General features: G+C 38.3%; 1 protein-coding gene across 6 annotated transcripts; it reads right to left on the bottom strand.

Moving 5' to 3' along the window:
* Positions 1 to 2,838: 2,838 nt before the first annotated feature.
* LOC307020590 (uncharacterized protein) lies at positions 2,839 to 19,850 on the bottom strand. 6 transcript variants are annotated; one of them, XR_013802940.1, is made up of 7 exons: positions 19,545 to 19,850; positions 18,898 to 18,945; positions 13,361 to 13,506; positions 12,907 to 13,047; positions 10,502 to 10,657; positions 10,253 to 10,368; positions 2,839 to 3,752 (listed from the first exon to the last, which is right to left on the bottom strand). XR_013802940.1 is itself a non-coding variant. In XM_079652053.1 (5 exons), exons 3-5 carry the CDS (start codon positions 13,033 to 13,035, stop codon positions 3,441 to 3,443), a joined length of 687 nt encoding a protein of 228 aa, XP_079508179.1. In that variant the 5' UTR covers positions 13,036 to 13,047; positions 13,361 to 13,506; positions 18,898 to 19,830; the 3' UTR covers positions 2,839 to 3,440. The 6 variants fall into 6 exon arrangements, 2 of the variants coding, with proteins under 2 accessions (XP_079508179.1, XP_079508180.1); XR_013802943.1 differs by lacking the exon at positions 19,545 to 19,850 and having other exon boundaries at positions 12,817 to 13,047; positions 18,898 to 18,959; XR_013802942.1 differs by lacking the exon at positions 13,361 to 13,506 and having other exon boundaries at positions 2,840 to 3,752; positions 19,545 to 19,677.
* Between the last annotated feature and the right edge of the window lie 16 nt (positions 19,851 to 19,866).

Below are 19,866 nucleotides of genomic sequence, written 5' to 3'. Positions count from 1 at the left end.
CTCCACACGTGGTTAAGAAGCACAATGGGGCAAGACAGACTCCACCATCTTGCCATCATGTCTGTTGAGAGAGGAGCACTCTCCAAGTTAAGCCACTGTCAATTGATTGATAGCTTTGCAAAACTGAAACCGAGACGTTACAGTTTACTTTAAAAAAAATGAACATAGACCTCTCCCATCTCTCTGACCATGTACACACCTCATAGGATAGTCACCATCACACCATCATAGGATGGGGGGTTCTCTTTCAGTTTTCAGTTTTCAAGTCCATGTTTGCTGACAGGTATTTCATGAAGATTCATTGTGCCTCTTTTGCCATCATCAGTTAGTGATTTAGAGATACTGTATACAGTTAAGTTCACAAGTAGGCCAATTCAATTCAGTTTGGTTCAGGTAGGCTAGATATTTAATGATGCAGAAAATAACAATCTGATTGTACTATTTATTTATGACACTTTATTATAATAAATAAGTGCAAAAAAATGTTTGCTCGCGTGCTTGCATTAATTATCTGTGCCCATGCTTTTTTCAAAGAAATAACTGCAAAACATTTTTTTTTTCTGTGCCCCTGTTGTGCCCCTGTATAGTATTGGGTCAGCTGACGCCCCTGGGTCCCCCTTAAATGGAAGATCCCCATGGGCCCCGCCCACTCGATCGGATCGGCGATTGGTATTGGCCGATAATACTGATTCCGGCGGCAAATTTGTCTCAAAACTCTGTGTGTGTAAAAAGACGATCCACAAGCAGAGATTTGAGATCCACGAGCAGAGATTTGAGATCCACAAGCAGAAATGTGAGATCCACAAGCACATTTTTGGTCGACAAATACAAAATGGATTCACAAATGCCTGATCAAAAGTTGTAAATGTTAAAGAGATATTCAAAGATCTTTTTTTTATTTGTAAAATTGTTCTGCGTATTTGCAGAACCGTTTTACATTTGCAAATGTATTTGTGAGTTTGCAAATCTTTTAAATGCATTTGTGGATGGTGTTTTTACATTTACAAATCACATATTTACAGACTAATTATTTTTATCTTCACACAAATAATTATGAGACATATCTAAGCCCATCGCGCCGGTGTAGGTACCATATCTGCATGGCCTACCAGAACAGCACGGGGTCCGTTGCGCTTACTAATGACGTCATGCATTGGCTGTACGGCAACCCAAGAGGACATTTTACACGGCCAAATTCCGCAAAGAATATTAAAAAAAAAAAATTGACAGTGAATGTATGTTAGTGAAACTGTGTCAGGAAAGGGAAGTGTTAATTAAGTAATGTTATTGAAGAACTGAAATGCATAAAATTGAAAGTTAATATGTAGCATATCCCTCCGAAATATGGTCGACTTTACTGATGATTTAGAATTTATTGAAACTCCAGACTAAACGTAAGAGCTTGTGCCTCTTCGGGGAGTGCTAACATTTAAACATAAACTGTATTCTTTACTTTCTCCGTCTTCATATGTAGAAGATATCAGATACCGTCATGTTGTTTCCATAGTAACAACAACTTCCTGTCAACAGCTCCTGTTTCACCTGCTTAATACAGTTATCATCACTGCTACTGTGGTCACATCGGGGACCCGTAACATTTACAATAGTTGAGATGTGAAGGGGGTTATGTTTTTGTCTGTGTTCCTGCAGTTTTTTGAACAGACAGTACACACGTTCACAGGATGAAGCTGTTAACGTGCTGCTACCATAAACTGGCTGTGGCCCACAAACTGAAATAGAATGATCAAGTTATAGTAAATAATATCAAACTCCAGTGTTATAATTCCATACTCATAAATAAAATGACATGCAAATAACATTTTCATGGCTGTGAACTTGTACTCTACATAATTATGTTGAGCTCATTGTAATTTAATTCAATAAACAATAACTGCAATGAATAGATAGCATTTTCTGACTGGTAAAATGATTGGATATGGTGTAATTTGGTAAATGATTCTGTGTTGAAAAATGTATATCTTTAAAAACTGCGTTGTGTATGATCACATTTGATTTCTAATTTGAAATAAAAGGAAATAAATTCACAGTTATTGTCAAACAGGAGTTAAATCCATTTCTCCCTTTTTCAAAGAATGTATCTCACCATATTCATATTTAAATGATCGGGAAATTACGTTGTAATGATAATAAATCACCTCCCTCGTTCAGATTAATGTTGATTGTTATTTTTTAATATTCTTTGCGGAATTTGGCCATGTAAAATGTCCTCTTGGGTTGCCGTACAGCCAATGTGTGACGTATTAGTAAGCGTAACGGCCCCCCTGCTGATCTGGTAGGCGGTGCACTACACCGGGTCATGTTATGACCATCTTTTCTATTTTGCTGTGGGGTTTTTCCATCGGTTTGCACTCAAAGAAAATAAATGTTAGATTTACTTAATCTAGTTATGTCAACCGGTTACACGTAACAAGGCTAATTAAATAGGAAACAGATTAGTAAACTAATAATTACTTCTTGCATTTAAGTAAATATTACCAAAGCATCTTAATTAAATGCTACATCATACAGTTATGTTGTATTTGCTTAACACAGTTATGTTGAATTTACTTAAATTGTTGTTTTTACTTAACACAATTATGTTGTATTTGCTTAACACAGTTATGTTGAATTTACTTAAATTGTTGTTTTTACTTAACACAATTATGTTGTATTTGCTTAAAGTTTACATTGATTTACCTAACACAGTTAGGTTATAGTTACTTAAGACAAATTAGTTCCATTTATGTTGTAGGATTGTGTTTTTTGCACTTAACATAATTCAATCCAAATTGCTTATAAGTAATTCAAATGACTACAACTCAGTATTTTTAATTCCTCACTTTATTTAACATTTTCATTTTAGACACAACATTTGCCACAACAATTCAACAACAAAAAAACACTTAACTCCAACAGCCTTTTGGTGGTAGGTACATAAATATTAATACTTTGAAACTCTTTGCCTAAAAACAGCTGCTGAATTTAACAGTGATGAGAAGCCTTTTATACACATGAACAAGTAACAAGTAACTTCAGCAGTTAAGAAGGCCCACATTTTCATTTTAGACACAACAATTTAACAACAAAAAACAATTAACTCCAACAGCCTTTTTGGTGGTAGGTACATAAATATTAATACTTTGAAACTCTTTGCCTAAAAACAGCTGCTGAATTTAACAGTGTTGAGAAGCCTTTTATACACATGAACAAGTAACAAGTAACTTCAGCAGTTAAGAAGGCCCAGCAGCGACTACACTTCATGAGGGTGCTTCGGAGGAACAGACTGAACAAGAAGCTGCTGGTGTCCTTCTATCGGGCGACCATCGAGAACTTGCTGTCATACTCCATCTCTGTGTGGTATGCTGGCTGTTCAGCTGCGGACAACAAAGCCCTGATTTTTTAAACTATTTATTCCGATGGTATGATTGCTGTCCTTGGGATTACTCTTGTAATCGGTTTTTCAGAACCTGCACCTTGGTTGACAGTCTGTTGCCATCCAACCCCATCAAAACTTTTTGAATGAATTCAAATGTTTGTTTCATTTCCTTGGGGTAGCTCAGAATGAGGCTGTAAATCAGTCCAAGCAGTACTGCCCATCCATTTGCCAAGTACTTCAGATCTCGCAGCACTCCAACACCCTCGATAATGACGCCAACATCCGCAAGTGGTTCCCCGGGCTCTGCTCCTTCGTGTTTCACGAGATAGAGTCCCAATACCATTGGCTCCATTGGTGTCTTTGCAAATTCAACATCCTAAAGTGGGATTAGAACATAGTATTCATGATTATCAGTATGAGAACTAGCCCTGACACACAAATCCTTTTATTGGATCCATTCAGTGGCGGCCGGCCCATAGGGGCGCTAGAGGCGCCGCCCCACCTCTTCCCACATACAAAAAAAAATATTTAAAAAAAAATTAAATTAAAAAGATTTTTAAAAAATATATATATATTTCAAAAATATATATATTTTATATTTTTTATTTTTAATGAACAAGGTAAATATCATACAATTGTTATCAGTAAAATGTATAATCTACAATAAAATCTTGTTTAAAATTGTGTTACGATGTCTAAAGTTACTGATAAGTCACATGTTTCCTGCCTGGTTTTGCCCTTGGCATTAGTTTATCATTACGGGGCGCTGCCCCCGAGCCAAACAGCAGCAACCAGCACATTGCAAAAGTCTCAAAAGTAAACTGTGCCGCCGAAACATAATTTCAGCCAATCAGCACCGTCAAATATTTTGGTCACGAGAGCGCTCACGTTGGCGCCCACGTTGGCGCCCACGTTGCTTACGTGCGTTGACTTGAGTTGTTTTTTAGACTCGTGAGGAACTGGGGTAGTATCTATCTATAGCAGCGGTTCCCAACCTGTGGGCCGCGGCCCCCTAGTGGTCCGCGAAGGCATTGCAAGTGGGCCACCAAATAATTTGCAAAACATGATTTGTGTGGAAACATTTAATTATTACGATATTTTTTTTAAAACCCCTTTTCCTTTCTCTTTCTTGATCCTCCTTAGCAATAGGGATGCCAGTGATTATTCGATTATTCGAATATTCGTTACAGTCTCCATAATCGAATATTATTTAAAAAAATCTATTTTATTTATATCTATTTTATTATTATTTATGTTTTTTTTTTCTTTTTCTGGCTTAATTTCAACCAAAATATAGACTAATGCTAATAATAGTAATAGTATTAATAATTGTAAATGGCCATTGGTCACACCAACAGTTTGTTTTACTGTAAACTTCGATTTTGATCATGGTCAGTTTCTGGCAACCCTACTTAGCAACGGTCATTACATTCCTTGTCAACGGTTTTTCTACTGGATTAACAATGTGTCACATGTTCTAAATTGACCAATCAGAATTGAGTATTCATCTAAACCAGGGGTGCCCAACCTTTTTTGAACCGAGAGCTACTTTTTGTACAACTGAATTTCCCCTCAGGATTAATAAAGGTTCAACTTATCTTATCTTAACTTAAATTTGCCAGTCTGCCGAGATCTACCAGTCCAAATAGACAGCCTACCACAGGTTAAATACACATTTCTACTTGTATAAAACTGACCTTTGTACGATGAATATTTCATAAAATACTGCAGATCCTTTATCTGACCTCTTTCTAATCTACACACATACAAGTATTTAACTGAAGTTACACAACAGTGTAGTTGATACAGAGTTGGAGTTTATTCTCACGTCACATACTACAGTGGGTAATGTGTTCAAGAAACATTGAACAGTGCTGCCACATATGACACAGGAAAAAAGAAAAGACTCTGAACTCTTTCATTGCCATTATTTAAAAATAGTGTTGCTACAAAAGTATAAATGAGGCTTACTAATAAGACAGCTCAGATCTGAAGCTACACAGGAATCTGCTGCCAAAGTGCAATACGAAAGACAAAATTAATAGAATCAAACCCTTTTTTTGTTGCATTTTAGTAGAGTAAAAAAAGAAATGCCTTTAAAATAGGATGCAAGCAACACTAGTTTCTTAACCTGAATTGATAATAGGCTATAATCCATTTAAGTTTGCATTCTTATACCATTTTGTACAATCATTATAATGAATAAGTATAAACAACTAAAACTTACAGCTGATTAATAACGGTATCTAACTTGAGTTTTTATTATATCAAAAACCTGTTGAAATGCTACTGTTTTTACTGTCCCCCAAAAGCGTGTCGGCAGCCTCCATGAATGCTTCTTTCACAACTTCGCCGTCTTTGAAAGACTTCATGTGTTTTGCAAGAACGTGACTGACACGATAAGATGCTATGGTAGCAGCCTTGCTCTTGTTGTTGGGCCTGGTGAAAATGGACTGCTGTGCATTTAGCTGTCCTTTCAGGCCCCTCCCCTTTTGGGAGTGTAGGGCAGAATTAGGAGGGAATTCCGTCTCGTAGCGTTTGTGCACTGTTTTGAAATGCCGCTCCTAAATTACCCTTCTTCGATAAAGCCACGCTCGCATTGCAGATGAGACAGATGGACTTTGAATTGGAATAGATACAAACATAATCATCCTCCCACTCGGAGTAAAAATTATATATTTTGGGCTTTTTTGCTACCGCCATACTTGCGGTCTTGTGTGTGTGCGGACTGTCACTCCTGTTCACACGGACAACGTCAGCGAACTAGTTTGGACTGCCCACCAGCCCCGCCCTGACACATGGGGTCACGCCGGCCAATCACAAAGCTTTGATGCGTCCAAGTGCATTATTCTAGCACAGGAAGATTATGTTATAGGACATTAACGATAAAACAGAATATTGTTGTTCTATTTTTAGACACATCTCGCGATCGACTGGTTGGGCACCCCTGATCTAAACCGTGTAATACACATGTCTGTTTGTTACTGATGGCCAGCCCCTTTTCTAATTAAAATAAAAAGTGCTTTATTTAGCCTCCGTATTGTTTATGGTTGAATGTGGGCCGCAAATCTTTTTAGATTCTTAAGTGGGCCCTGAATTGAAAAAGGTTGGGAGCCACTGATCTATAGTAACGCAGTGTAGGCGGAGCCGTGACGTCATCTTCAATGAGCTCCCCAGAAAAACAACACAGCCGTTAGCTCTTAGCATTCAGAGCTCACAGCTCTTCATATCTGTTCAGAAACTAGACAAAAGTTAAACAAGTACAAACCACATACTGTCTGTGTCATGGCGAATACAGTCGCTGGTTTATTTATGTCTGTTTAGGCCGTTGTTGTGAGTGTGGACGGTCGGAGCATTTACAATGTTAGCTTAGCCAAATCTCCATTAGAAAACACGCATTTTAAAAGGTTTTTCGCCTGCCGTCTGTCTGCAGACTTGTCAACGCCTTAATTCATGGTTTTTACTATCCGGTATCAGTATGTTGTTACTTCGGCATCATTTTGAAACGTGTATTACAATTAAATCACGGTCAAATATGTTCATCTTGTTGTAGTTGTAGCCCCCTTGACAGCGATTCTCTCTCTTGTTTAGACTGCGGTCAAGCCAGCCTCCACTTGGAAAAAACTAGTGAAGCCAGCCCTCACGTGATATTGCGGTGCGCGAATATCCTATGCATTACGGTAGAGTAAAAAAAAAATCCTCCCTCTGTGTTTAGATGAGAATAAAACAAAAACTGTCAAGTATCAAAGACTCATTTCACTTCAGGGTGATAGCAGGACATCCCATCTAGTCACTCAGAAAAAATCAGGACATTCTGATGTAGAGTATCAAAATAAAAGACCTTTGAAATCTCTATTGCATGAGTTATCATCCATGTTTTTAGATGAGAATAAAACAAAAAATGTCCAGTATCATAGATCCATCTCACTCCAGGTTGATAGCAGGACACCCCATCTAGTCACTCAGAAAAAATCAGGACATTCTGATGTACAGTTTCAAAATAAAAGACCTTTGGAGTCTCATATATGAGCTATCATCCCTGTTTTTAGATGAGAATAAAACAAAACTGTCCAGTATCATAGATCCATCTCACTCCAGAGTGATAGCAAGACACCCCATGTAGTCACTCAGAAAAAATCAGGACATTCTGATGTAGAGTTTCAAAATAAAATACCTTTGGGGACAGGGATGATAGCTCATATATGAGACTTCAAAGGTCTTTTATCTTAAAACTGTACATCAGAATGTCCTGATTTTTTCTGAGTGACGACATGGGGTGTCTTGCTATCACCCTGGAGTGAGATGAGTCTTTGATACTGGACAGTTTTTGTTTTATTCTCATCTAAAAACATGGATGATAACTCATGCAATAGAGATTTCAAAGGTCTTTTATTTTGAAACTCTACATCAGAATGTCCTGATTTTTTCTGAGTGACTAGATGGGATGTCCTGCTATCACCCTGAAGTGAAATGAGTCTTTGATACTTGACAGTTTTTGTTTTATTCTCATCTAAACACAGAGGGAGGATTTTTTTTTTTTACTCTACCGTAATGCATAGGATATTCGCGCACCGCAATATCACGTGAGGGCTGGCTTGACTAGGTTTTCCCGAGTGGAGGCTGGCTTGACCGCAGTTAGTTTAGCATACTCAGCCCGACTCAGCCTGGTTGTTCCTGGCCCTAGAACCACGATTTTATGGGGCCAGAACATCACCAGAAGTCCCAATTTAAGGGGTCATTTCTCCCCAAAAACTTTTTTTACTCACTATATCAACAGCCCCACCAAAGATATTTTCCACCAGCCGCCACTGGATCCATTGTAAATAAATACATGTAGTTGTAAATGTACATGAACAATATAACCAAAGTAGCAGCAAACACTTTGAATAAAAAACAAATTCAATGATTTAAGTAGTTATTTTTGCTTTTAATTTAAAGAGGACATATTATGCAAATGTTCAGGTTCAAATTATTATGTAGTGCCTCTACTTTAAAGAGTCCTCTCCTGCTGATGTTCAGGGGCCGTATTCACAAAGGATCTTAGGGCTAAAAGTAGCTCCTAACTGGCGAATTTAGGAGAAACTCCTAAACATAATGGGCGTGTCAGTCTTAAATTTAGGACTCCTAATTTTATTCACTAAGAGCAATTCACAAAGTATTTTAGGCCTAAAAGTAGCACCTAAGTTTAGGAGAGCTTAAAAGTCCTCGAGAGGACTCCTAACTCAGTAAGACCTATTCACAAAGAATCTGAAAATGGCTGCGAGACGAAATGTTTTGGAGACAATGGAAGACTGTGAATTGATCAAGAGCTAAATCGTGAGGGTATCAAACTTGTTGTGGAATTAGTGCGGGATGCAATAACATCCCCGACTAACAGGAATAACCCGATTAGTCCGGAAATAAAATGTTTGGCAACACTACGATATTTAGCAACAGGGAAAATGCAACTTTGCAATACCGACGATTTAGGAATATCGCAACCATCAGTCAGCCATGCCATAAACCAAACCATCAACGCGCTCTCTAGACCACATATCATCCAACAGTTTATCCGGTTTCCTTTGGATAATCAACAACTACACAGGATCAAAGCCAACTTCATTGCAATTGCAGGTATGCCCGGTGTGGTCGGTGCTATTGACGGGTCGCACATAAAAATAATTGCGCCATCAAAAGATGAGGACGTGTTCGTCAATAGAAAGAAAGTACATTCCATCAACACGCAGATTGTTTTCATTCATCATGATAGGGGGACTTGAACGGCGGTATGGGCTGTTATTGAAAGTGTTTAAGTGCTAGAAATATGCTCATTGGATAATAGTTTGCAGGGTGCTTTTAATTGCCTCCTTGATTTAATGCAATTTACGTATTTTTATTGTTTGCTCTCTCTCTTTAACGTGCATATACAACGTCATTATCGTGGTCTGCACAAACTTGTCATCATGCGTGTATTCTGCTAGCTGCACTGTCCATAACTATTTGATAGCAATACATTTCTAGCCTAGGCTATTTCCTTGTTTTTCGGTGATTTAGTGGGCTCGTTTGTGGGATGTTGCGGATGAGTTTCACCGAGACCGCCTGCTCTGAACAAACAATCACCGTACTAAATGCTTCTAAACTCATGCACGAGAATTGACGTAATCCATAGCAACGGCGCGTCACTCTTAGTGATTTATCCTTAGTATGAGTAGGTCTCAGCGGCTTTGTGAATAACTTTTAAGAAAAAACTCCTACGTAAAATGTTTTAGCGCGAGTTAGGAGCACTCCTAGCGGTAAGATAAAATGCTTTGTGAATACGGCCCCAGGTGTATATCAGTATGTAGTGTCTCTACTGTGACATGTCTCCATGCTTTAATGTTCAAAAAGCTCTGATTGGTTAGCTTGGTGGCTCTGTTGTAATTGGTCAACAGCTTAGATATGTCCCACCACTTAGCCAATCATGTTAAATGTGTTGGAGCCCTAGAAAATATAAGTGCAAGATTTTACTTGCACGACAAAGGGAGGTCACTATGTCGCAGAAGCACATAAAACCTGTACTGTTTGCACAACGGCTTTAACCGGCATTAGTAACTGCACACAAAAATGCAAATATATTTAACAATCCGGATTCAAAAATTGATATATGTTCATTTAATTCATTTTCTGTTTTAACAGTTTGTTTTGACAATTACTACCTGTATATAATTTAAACTCCTGAATTTTCCCACGGGATTAATAATAAAAGGTACATCTTATTTTAAATAAGCAAAGGATTTCAAAACTAGGTGTTTCATGCAGTTGATTTATACATGGAAAATGACATTATCATGTATTATTGTGTTATGATTTACCTAAATAAAAGTTAATAATGATGTGTTTGGCTATGTTTCAACTTACCAAATATTCCTTTATGAAGTTCTCGGAACTTTCATTCAGGTAAATGCAGAGTGCTTTAAGGACACAGTCCCGTCGTGGGAAAATCTTCACACAAGAATACTGATTATGCTTGTGTGCTGATTTTTGGAAAGTCAAAGAAAGGGGGTCAGAGGTTAAAATATATTTATATGAGAGGGACAACAAGAGAGAGAGATAAAGAGAATGTGGTGTTGCAGTGCCCAAACTACACCATTTAATACAACTACATACCTTGTCCATGGCTGCCATGATCAGGCCCAAATTGCATCCTGCTGTTCCCCCCTTCTTTTTAAAAACCTTCATCAGCTGAGCTGAATGGCGATCCAGTTGCGACATGAAGGTAGACAGCAGCGGGACGGTGGTGATGCGGGTGAATTCTGCGTTTACCTGCAACACATTGTGATACAGGTTAAAATGTGTTGTTTAAAGCTGTTGCATCTATAATAATATCCATCAAGTGTCATAGCAGAAAGGACAGGAGTTCATCTACTGGTGTAAACCAGACAAAGAATTTCAGCTGAGGTTCTTCTCTTATACAAACATTTAAATATTTAAAAAATCTCCTCGCTCTCTGAAAACAGAGCTGGCCATCTCTCTCCGAACTCTGTGATGAATGGCATATCCTGAAGGATTTCCTGTCGTCTATAGGAAAAGGTTTTTACCATTTTAGTTTTGATCAGCTGACTGTTCTTCTTTTTCACCTCGATTAAAAGTGCTTGTCTTTCTTCTTCAAGGCTGTCTTTGGTTTCGCCTACAGCAGCGGTTTCCAAAGTGTGAGGCGCGCCTCCCCTGGGGGGCGCCAGAGAGCTTCAGGGGAGGCGCAGCGTGAGACACAAAAGAACGAGAAAAAGACGAGTAAAGTGACACTTGCCCACTTGTGGCTGTCTGTGGAGACCGAGTTCCCCCACCTCGCCAAAAAGGCTGTAAAAGCGCTCATTCCCTTCCCCTCCACCTACCTGTGTGAGTGCAGGTTTTCCGCATTGACTTTGATCAAAAGCAAGTACCGGTAAAGGCTGCAGCCAGAGGATGATCTGCGTTTATTCCTGTGTGCATCAAAGACGCAGACTCATTGTTCCCACTAAAGTAGGGGTGAGTGTAATAAGGAGGCAAAGTTGACGTTCAGTGTGTTGCCGGGAGCATATAAGGATTTATCCACCATGTTGAAAATGTTAAAAAAAAATATGTCTTGAGAACACGGCGTGCGGAAATATACGGGTCGTGCTGCAGCTAGATGTGCCTGTCCTCTGTAAGAAGGTGTCGGCGACTGACATGCAAGGAAGAACGGCTGTTCACAGGCTGTTCCAACTTTAACAACTGTATCAACTTCCAGGGTAGTGAATTGAACATGCAATTGTAATTGGGTGTGTGGTATATTTTCATGCACGGACACGCATGTTCCACAACACACAAACTGAACAACACTCAATTTTCCGATCGCTACCAGTGTCCTTGCGATCTTGTTATAATAACAAGTGCACGTTACTGATGCAATATGGTTGAGACCATTCGGGCTTATTCTAGAGGGGTGCAAGGAATATTCCAAGTAGTGGGGGAGTTTTATACAATATGTTTAAAACATAAAAATAAAAAGGTTTTAAAAAGTTATTGTTTAATGTTTTAAGGAGGTGACGCTACTCAGCCAATCAAATCAGTGCAGTCAGCACGATAGATTCAAACACACACCCACAGAGACGAGACAAGAGGAGAGAAACAGTCGGAGTAATTTCAAATGGCGGAAGGTAGACAGCAAAAACAGAGCATTTAATTACATTTTCTCTTACTGGACCTCTTTGAAATGCAATTGAATACCCCTGCATTATAGCAACAACAACAATAATAATAATAATAATAATAATAATAACAGCAATAATAATTGGGAGGGGGGGCGCGGCTGTTCTTATGTTCTCTGAGGGGAGGCTCACCTACCCACACTTTGAAAACCCCTGGCCTACAGGATAATCAGGACAGTAATTGACCTCAGCTTTCCGTGTCCTCTTCACCTGGTTTGGACCTTGGGTTGTACAACGCTTTTCTTTCATAGCATTTATGCTCAACTCTGTGCAGCCATTATTCCGCAGCCTGGTCCGGTAGTTGGCCATTTTGTATTTTAGGCTAATTTTCCACCCATAGTAACCAGACACAGATCCTTGCTCCTTTAAACAAGGATGCTTTTTTATCAGAGCCAGGGCCACATCATCAAAGTCTGCACTTGATGGATACACTTTGAACTTGATAATTTCTGATGCCAAACCATCTAGAATATCAGACTTTAGTTTGGTGCTTGGAGACAGGAGAGTGCCAGAGTTCTGAAAAGCATGACTGGCCATCTGTAGCCGAACCTCTACCTCATAATTGAACTGAGGTATCGGAAAGATGTTGGGCCATGGCTGTGATCTAAGGGATGACCCTGAGGCTGCAGATTCAGGGGAGGACAATATTTCTGTGTCTGCTGCTGATGAAAATGAAGAATTGTCCTCTAATGCTCGAAGTGAAGCAGTATGGTGTGGGCCAGTGTCAGTGCCAGCGCTATTTGGTAGGTAAATTACCTTAACTGTGCTTTTGTCTCTGATTTCAGAAGTACACGTCAAGTTCATGAACTCATTGTCAAATTCAATGTCTCTGTACTGCAATCTCACTTGTTCTGTCAAGCCAAAGTGTCTTTGTATCTCTCCTTGTAATTCCTCTAACGAAGCTGGTATTCCAGTGGGAAGAGTCAATTTTGATGCGTTGTCTTGTCCAAGAATGACTCTTATGGTTGCCGCCATCTTGTATTCAATCTGAAAATACAAAAAGATGAACAACTGTCTTAGAATTGAGGTTATATATTAGGAGTCTTGTGCACACTAATTGCTCATGCAATCACTAGCAATACATCAATGTATTCATACAATTAATTAGTCCCCAAACACGTTAAGTTGCCCTGCAAATATTTATTTTTCTTCTTGTTACTACAGTTAAAGGTTGGATCAGAATAATGTATATGCAGAGTTTCAGATTAGGAAATCAACATTTGCAGAACTGTTGATAATACTTTCTTGATTATTGATAAATGAGAACATTATAATTTCTAAATTGAAAATAACAGATTACCTGTCACGTGTACAAATCTTTTCAAGGTCACCATTCTTATGGAGCCAATTTTGTAGTCAGCCAAAGGGTACTGGTCAGCAAGCTCCTTCAAATTAACCAATGCCAGGTCACTTGTTGGATGCAACTCGTAGGCTCGGTAGTGATCTCTATACCAGGAGCCCAATTTTCTGATGATGAGACTCAAATCATCTTTTAAGATACATAGCTGAATAATTTCGGAGAACTCTGGAAGACCACCACATGATCCATGCACAACTATCATGCCCTTTTTGTAGTTAATCCCATTAATGGTGACACTATGAGAAAGATTTAAAGCTGTGACTTCAGGGTACTTCTGAGTAAGAACATGCACAACATCCTCATGTAGGACATCAATGGGGACCTTTGAGACTTCTGAAACCTCCAAGGAAGACTTTTCATTGTCAGGTTTGAGCATATTGTAGCCCACCATAAACTGATGTTTACTTGCCAATGAAAAAGGTATGTTTCTGAAGTTCTTTGTGTGCCTAACAATCTGCTTAAAAAAGCTATGTTTCGCCTGAAATCGCATGGTCCACAATGCTACAAGTGGGCCAAAACATTTGATAATTTCTGGATAATGTTCCAGAAAATTATGTTTTGGCAGCAACCTTGCACCGGGAAAGAATTCTTGATAACGTTGTCGGTGTTCAACCCAGTCTCATGGAATTTCGTGTTCACCAACACGATTTTTAATCTATTGATTCGTGTTCACCAACACGATTTTCTCCTTTTTTTCGTGTTGCACAGCACGATTTTAAAAGCAATGTATTTCAACTGGTAATGTGTTTCGTACCTGCAGCACATCTTTTTCTCCGGTCGGGTCGTGGAAGACCGGAAGCTGTGTGGTTCATAAAAACATGTTCTTACTCAATATCAAGCCACAATTATTGCTTTTATTTTAAATCGTATAATTTCTGACTTTTGTTTCCGTCTGTGAGGAAAATAAATGGGGTTCAGAGCCTCAGAATATTGAAATCTGTATTTTTAAATCTTTTTTTCCTTCTAATTTGTTATTCTTTTCAAAATAACACACTGTTATTTACTCACCAATAACACACAATTATCCTTGCTTTTATTTATTGGTTTAATTCCATAATCTCTGGCTTTTTTGGTGTCCGTCAGGAACTGAATTTCAAAATAAAAATAACCGGAAACAGACGTAGGCCTCTAGGAGTTTAGGGTGGCCGAAGACACTACACTACCCGTAATCCCCAGCTATCGTTTAGGACTACAGTCCCGGTGATTAATCTTCAAGCGCTGGGATTGGATGTTGGAGTGGCAGTGCGCCAAGGTTACGCCGAGCGTCAAACAGCTGTTTGAAATGGAACAAAACCACGCCAGACTATCCAAAACTGGAATCGAATGCCCCCCCCAGAACTACACATGCTGGCTATTGTGTTTCGCAAAATGTTCCATGGGACGTCTCTACTGAACGTTTTCGTTTTCCCCACAATTAGAAGTTGCCAGTATTAAACACATTGGTGTTATCAAATGTAAAACATATGATTAATAAATGGGTGAAAATCGCTTGTGTCCATAATGCGCAGCATTAATATATACCCACATGACAGGTCATTGTTACTTTGTAATTCTACTCCACAATTCAGAGGTTAACCTGATTGCCAAGTGCCAACCATCAGGAGAGATATTTGATAGTTGGTGCTTGAGAAGACTAAACATTTATCTGCAATTGACATGAATGGAAACGAGTAATAAAGTATATTCATTACTCGTTATTCTCTAGTAATAGTTAATTAAAGACTGTATAATGGCTATTTTGCACATCCCTTTCAAGATTTCGGGATTTTCAAAGGTTATTGACATATCATATACAAAACTACGGTGTATGCAATGAATGAAAATCTTGGGTCACAGGTTCCTCAACAGCACATTACAAGACATCTATCAACATGGGTTTGTACCTCCACCATTAAACTGTCATATTCTGCACATTTCTTATACTATCTACATACATAAGAGTATAATTCATATGTATAATATCAGTTAAAATAAGTGCTTCAACATAGTTAACATTGCAGGAAAGCAATATATTAGACGTTAAGTACTTTGTCAGGCTTAATATTTATCTGTAGATACCCCCAAAGTTTTTTTCTTATTTAAAAGAGGACCTTACTCTAAAGTATTATTTAATGTTTAAATAAAGGTTAATTCGTTTTTCTGTTTTGCACCTCCTCCTATTAATATCTTTGTACATCTGGCACTAAACTGTTTTATTGTAGAGATCACTTACAGTATCTTCTTGATTTTTTATATTCTATATTTCTATCACAGACCTTCTACTTTCCCCCTATGAAAGTATGTACTCTTAATATTTTTTTAATCAAATATAACACATAAAAACAATAATTCAATAACGTGCTTTAACCACTAGGCGGTGCACACAAGGTACACCCAGCTATAATAACTTTGTATTATCAGTGTAGGACACTTATGTACAAAATCTGAAGATGTGTAGTTTTATACATGTTTTCACATAATTTTATAGCATATTGATATACTATTTCAGACTCAGTATTTACATTCTTATATTCAAAGAAAATCAAAGTCCTTTTATATCAGCTGTGCACCGTTATGGTGTAAATATAACCTATCTACGAATTAGATCAAATATAAAAGTCAGCCGAATTAAGGTTGATACTGCAAGGAGACGTATTGTGTGAAGAGAAATTGAAGATGTTGTTTAATTGTTGATATATTTATGATCCACGTTAAGTATTCAGTTTCGGCGGCATTTTTTCCAGTTTTTCCAAAGGTCTTCTCATCAGGGCTCTATAAATAAAGAACTACGGCAGATCTGTAATATGTAATGCAGCCGGACCGTGTATTAAAATGCCGTTATGTGATGACTTTCAAAGAGAAAAGCAAGAACACTCGGAATTAAGTATTATTTTATTCTTTTAAAAAAATTTCCGGATTTCATATCATATAAACACCAAATTCCAGCATGCATTGCGGCTAAAACATCCAATCAGCGAGCTTAAACCATAGCTGAGGATCTTGGGTAAGCGCTCGAAATGCCTACGTCTGTTTCCCGTTATTTTTATTTTGAAATTCAGTTCCTGAAGGACGCCAACAAAGCCCGAGATTATGGAATCAAACCAATAAATAAAAGCAAGGATAATTGTGTATTATTGGTGAGTAAATAACAGTGTGTTATTTTGAAAAGAATAACAAATTAGAAGGAAAAAAAGATTTTAAAAATACAGATTTCAGTGTTCTGAGGCTCTGAGCCCCATTTATTTTCCTCAGAGAAAAGGAAACAAAAGTCCGAAATTATATGATTTAAAATAAAAGCAATAATTGTGGCTTGATATTGAGTAAGAACATGTTTTTATGAACCACACAGCTTCCGGTCTTCCACGACCCGACCGGAGAAAAAGACGTGCTGCAGGCACGAAACACATTACCAGTAGAAATACATTGCTTTTTAAATCGTGCTGTGCAACACGAAAAAAAGGGGAAAATTGTGTTGGTGAACACGAATCAATAGATTAAAAATCGTGTTGGTGAACACGAAATGCCATGAGACTGGGTTGCGGTGTTCTGAGATTTTGCAGTCCAAATATGCAATAGACTCTGCAGTATGACTGGGAGCAACTACTAGTTCCACAATATCCTTCAAATCCAAAATCACCTGCCATGCAGGTTCATCATTAGGAACAAGTTTTCCAACCATCAAAGGAAGTAATCTAAGGAGACACCAGTTTTCGTGGGCATTGCCTCCTATTGTTTGTTTCTGCTGGAAGGTTTTTGGTAACAAATGAGGGCGGTTTTTCTTGTAACCCCACTTGTAGGGAAACAATCTAATAAGATTATTGACTTGCTCAAGAGTGAAAAACTTCTTAGAAAGAAGCACAGCAATGCACCTTGCTAGTTCAACCGGAACTATATCCTCAAAAAGGTTGTGCATAATGTCTGGGGGATAACCACTAATAACATTGAAATGAGAAAGACTGTCAGTCAAAACACAAGCCCTTTTAACACCACAGCAGTTTACTCATTTTTCCTGAGCTGTTGTGACATGAAGCTGATGTGTTTCTTTGTTTCTGCGCTGAAATACTCCTGTTCTTACTTCTATTGCCTGAGTGTCCGAATGCTGAGCTGTACCAAATCGACAGAAATAGTTACCTGAAAAACTCTCTATAAACCCAGCTAGCCCGTGAGCCCCAAGATTATCAGCAAGAACACACTGAACTGTGCCTTTTATGAAAGACCCCAGTTGTGGTATAAACAACCCTTGCTGTTCCAAGATCACTAGATCATGCAAAAGAGGCTCAAATATTTTCTCATAACCAAATTCTTTGACATAGTCACTTTTGCACAGCAATGCGAGGTAAATTCAGGACAAGGATGAGCTATTGCCTGGATGTAAGTTACCTAAAACCCAGTAAACTGCACAAAGTTTGTGTTTCTTCCGTGACGTTCCCAAAGGATTACAGACTTCAAAGTCATCTACATAAAGGCACAGGGAGATTCTTAAATCTTCACCTGAAAGAAACTGATTGTTTTTGTAATGTTCACCATCCCGAAAAGACAAATACTGCTGTGGATTTAAAGAGCAGGCTCTGTGATTATCAACAATCTTATCAACTATATCATTACGACTGAGCAGTTGTTGTAGAGACTGAAGTAAGGGAACATATTGGAATGTTTTTTTGGACCTTGCATCAAGTACATATTCAACAGGTTCCACAACCTTAAAGTGCTCTTTGTAGAATTGTTTACGTTTGTAAACTGAAGCTAGTGGACCATCCTTAGCTATTGCGGTTACCAAAGGATTGTTGGTAGAAATGGCATTGATCAACTTATCAATTATTAACTGATCAACATGAAGGTCATACTTTTTGAAAACTTCAGCTGCTGTACTGTTCGATATGGGGACTACTGCAGAGGTGAAAATAAAGTGCAATTCTTCTAGGAACTCATCAAGTGCTGAGCTTGGTACATGCGAGTTAATCTCTAATTTTAAAAGAAGAGAAGCCCATTTTTTTACAATTGTGTCTTTCAGGTTCTCATTGTCTATGCCAGTTTCAAATGAATTGTGAGCAACTATACCAGAGCCAAGTTCTGCATGATCAGTGCAAATTTCTTCAGACGAGGTATCCTCATGAACATCACTATTTTTCAATACGCCAACTTTAAAGTCTTTCACTGTGCAAGTGCCATGCTTCCTGCTCTTATGAGATTTAAAAGTAGTGTATACTGTACTGTTCTCAAACATACAAGTAACCGTTTCATAGCGCTTCAAGTGGGTGTTGATATGGGAAAAGTACTCTTTACTAGATGAGTAGACACTTCCTGGACATAAATAGCAAGTGAATGTTACTAGCTCTGCACTTAACACAGGTAAAGCTTCAACATGACATCTACTTAAATGTGTTTTAAGAGCATTCCATGTTTTGAAAGAGCATGGGCATTCATAGTATATGCATGGATATGGGTTTCTCTGACCAAAATGGCTGTGTTTTAACTTGTAGTGCTTCAGTAATTGGTACCTTGTAGTTTGAGTCTCAGTACACTGTTTGCATCTCCACATTCAAAACCTAGAGAAAAAGAGAAATGTGTGAATGATCAAAATTGATTATAAATAACAACTATTGCTGCAACCATTAACATAATTCAGGGTGTGAGGTGCAGGATATAGCAACTGTTAGAAATTAAAATCAATGTTTTATGGCATAATGTAGTTTAAACATACTGTCAAGTTAAATGCTCTTTTATACTGAAAAAACAGAAATTCTTGTGCACAAGCAGTTAAGCTTTTATTCTGAAAATCCTTCATCTACGGTTAGCATTTAGCATGTGGCTAATATACGATTTCCTAAAGAGGTGAATTGAGTAGCGAAATGACATGGTGTGGTGAAAACCGAAACCTACTGATTTAACACTACAACTACAGATGTCGAGATACTTCCATGCTGAATATTAAATGAAAGTACAGTTTATTTGAATACACTATTGTTTACAGACGAGAGTAGCATGTGACAACATCCGGAGTGACCGGAAAGCAAACCAGCCGTGAAGTATTTTCTGTATTTTTTAGAGGATTGATTACAGCGTTTAGAATGTGTTACATGAAAAGTGATGAAAGAGAATATGAGGAGAAAAGGCGTGTTAAGCATATGTTGAATGTGAAAAGTACCAATCCTCTGTTTAAATGCAACAACGGACATTAGAGACGAGGCGAGCCGGCTGGCGGCGAGGAGCCAGCAGAGAATATATATAACAGCAACGGACGAGGGATTCGCTCTCTTCTCTTGCTCATGAGAGCCAGATCACAGCTGTTTTCTGCCTGAACAATATTCTGTCTGTAACACTACCGCGCCTTTTTTAATTAAAGTATCCCATTTGAATCTTCTCAGAGACTCCATTTAGTCTCATTTTAAAGCTTCTCTCCTGGACGTGAGAATAGAGAACCACAGTGACGCGTCGTAAAACCCGGAAGTAAGTTAGCATTTGTAGCA

This window comes from Notothenia rossii (assembly GCF_949606895.1).
Source record: "Notothenia rossii genome assembly, chromosome: 9".
Taxonomy (NCBI): domain Eukaryota; kingdom Metazoa; phylum Chordata; class Actinopteri; order Perciformes; family Nototheniidae; genus Notothenia; species Notothenia rossii.
The sequence above is the reverse complement of the archived record's forward strand: the minus strand, read 5'-3'. Positions and strand labels throughout refer to the sequence as shown.

What these genes read in the sequence shown, in the direction of transcription:
- LOC307020590 (XM_079652053.1), bottom strand. Translation starts at nt 13,035, where the DNA reads ATGGCGGCAACCATAAGAGTCATTCTTGGACAAGACAACGCATCAAAA. An exon ending in GAGACAAAAGCACAGTTAAG is followed by an intron (nt 10,658 to 12,816) that starts GTAATTTACCTA and finishes AATGTGTTGCAG; the next exon opens with GTAAACGCAGAATTCACCCG. An exon ending in TCATGGCAGCCATGGACAAG is followed by an intron (nt 3,753 to 10,501) that starts GTATGTAGTTGT and finishes ATCCCACTTTAG; the next exon opens with GATGTTGAATTTGCAAAGAC.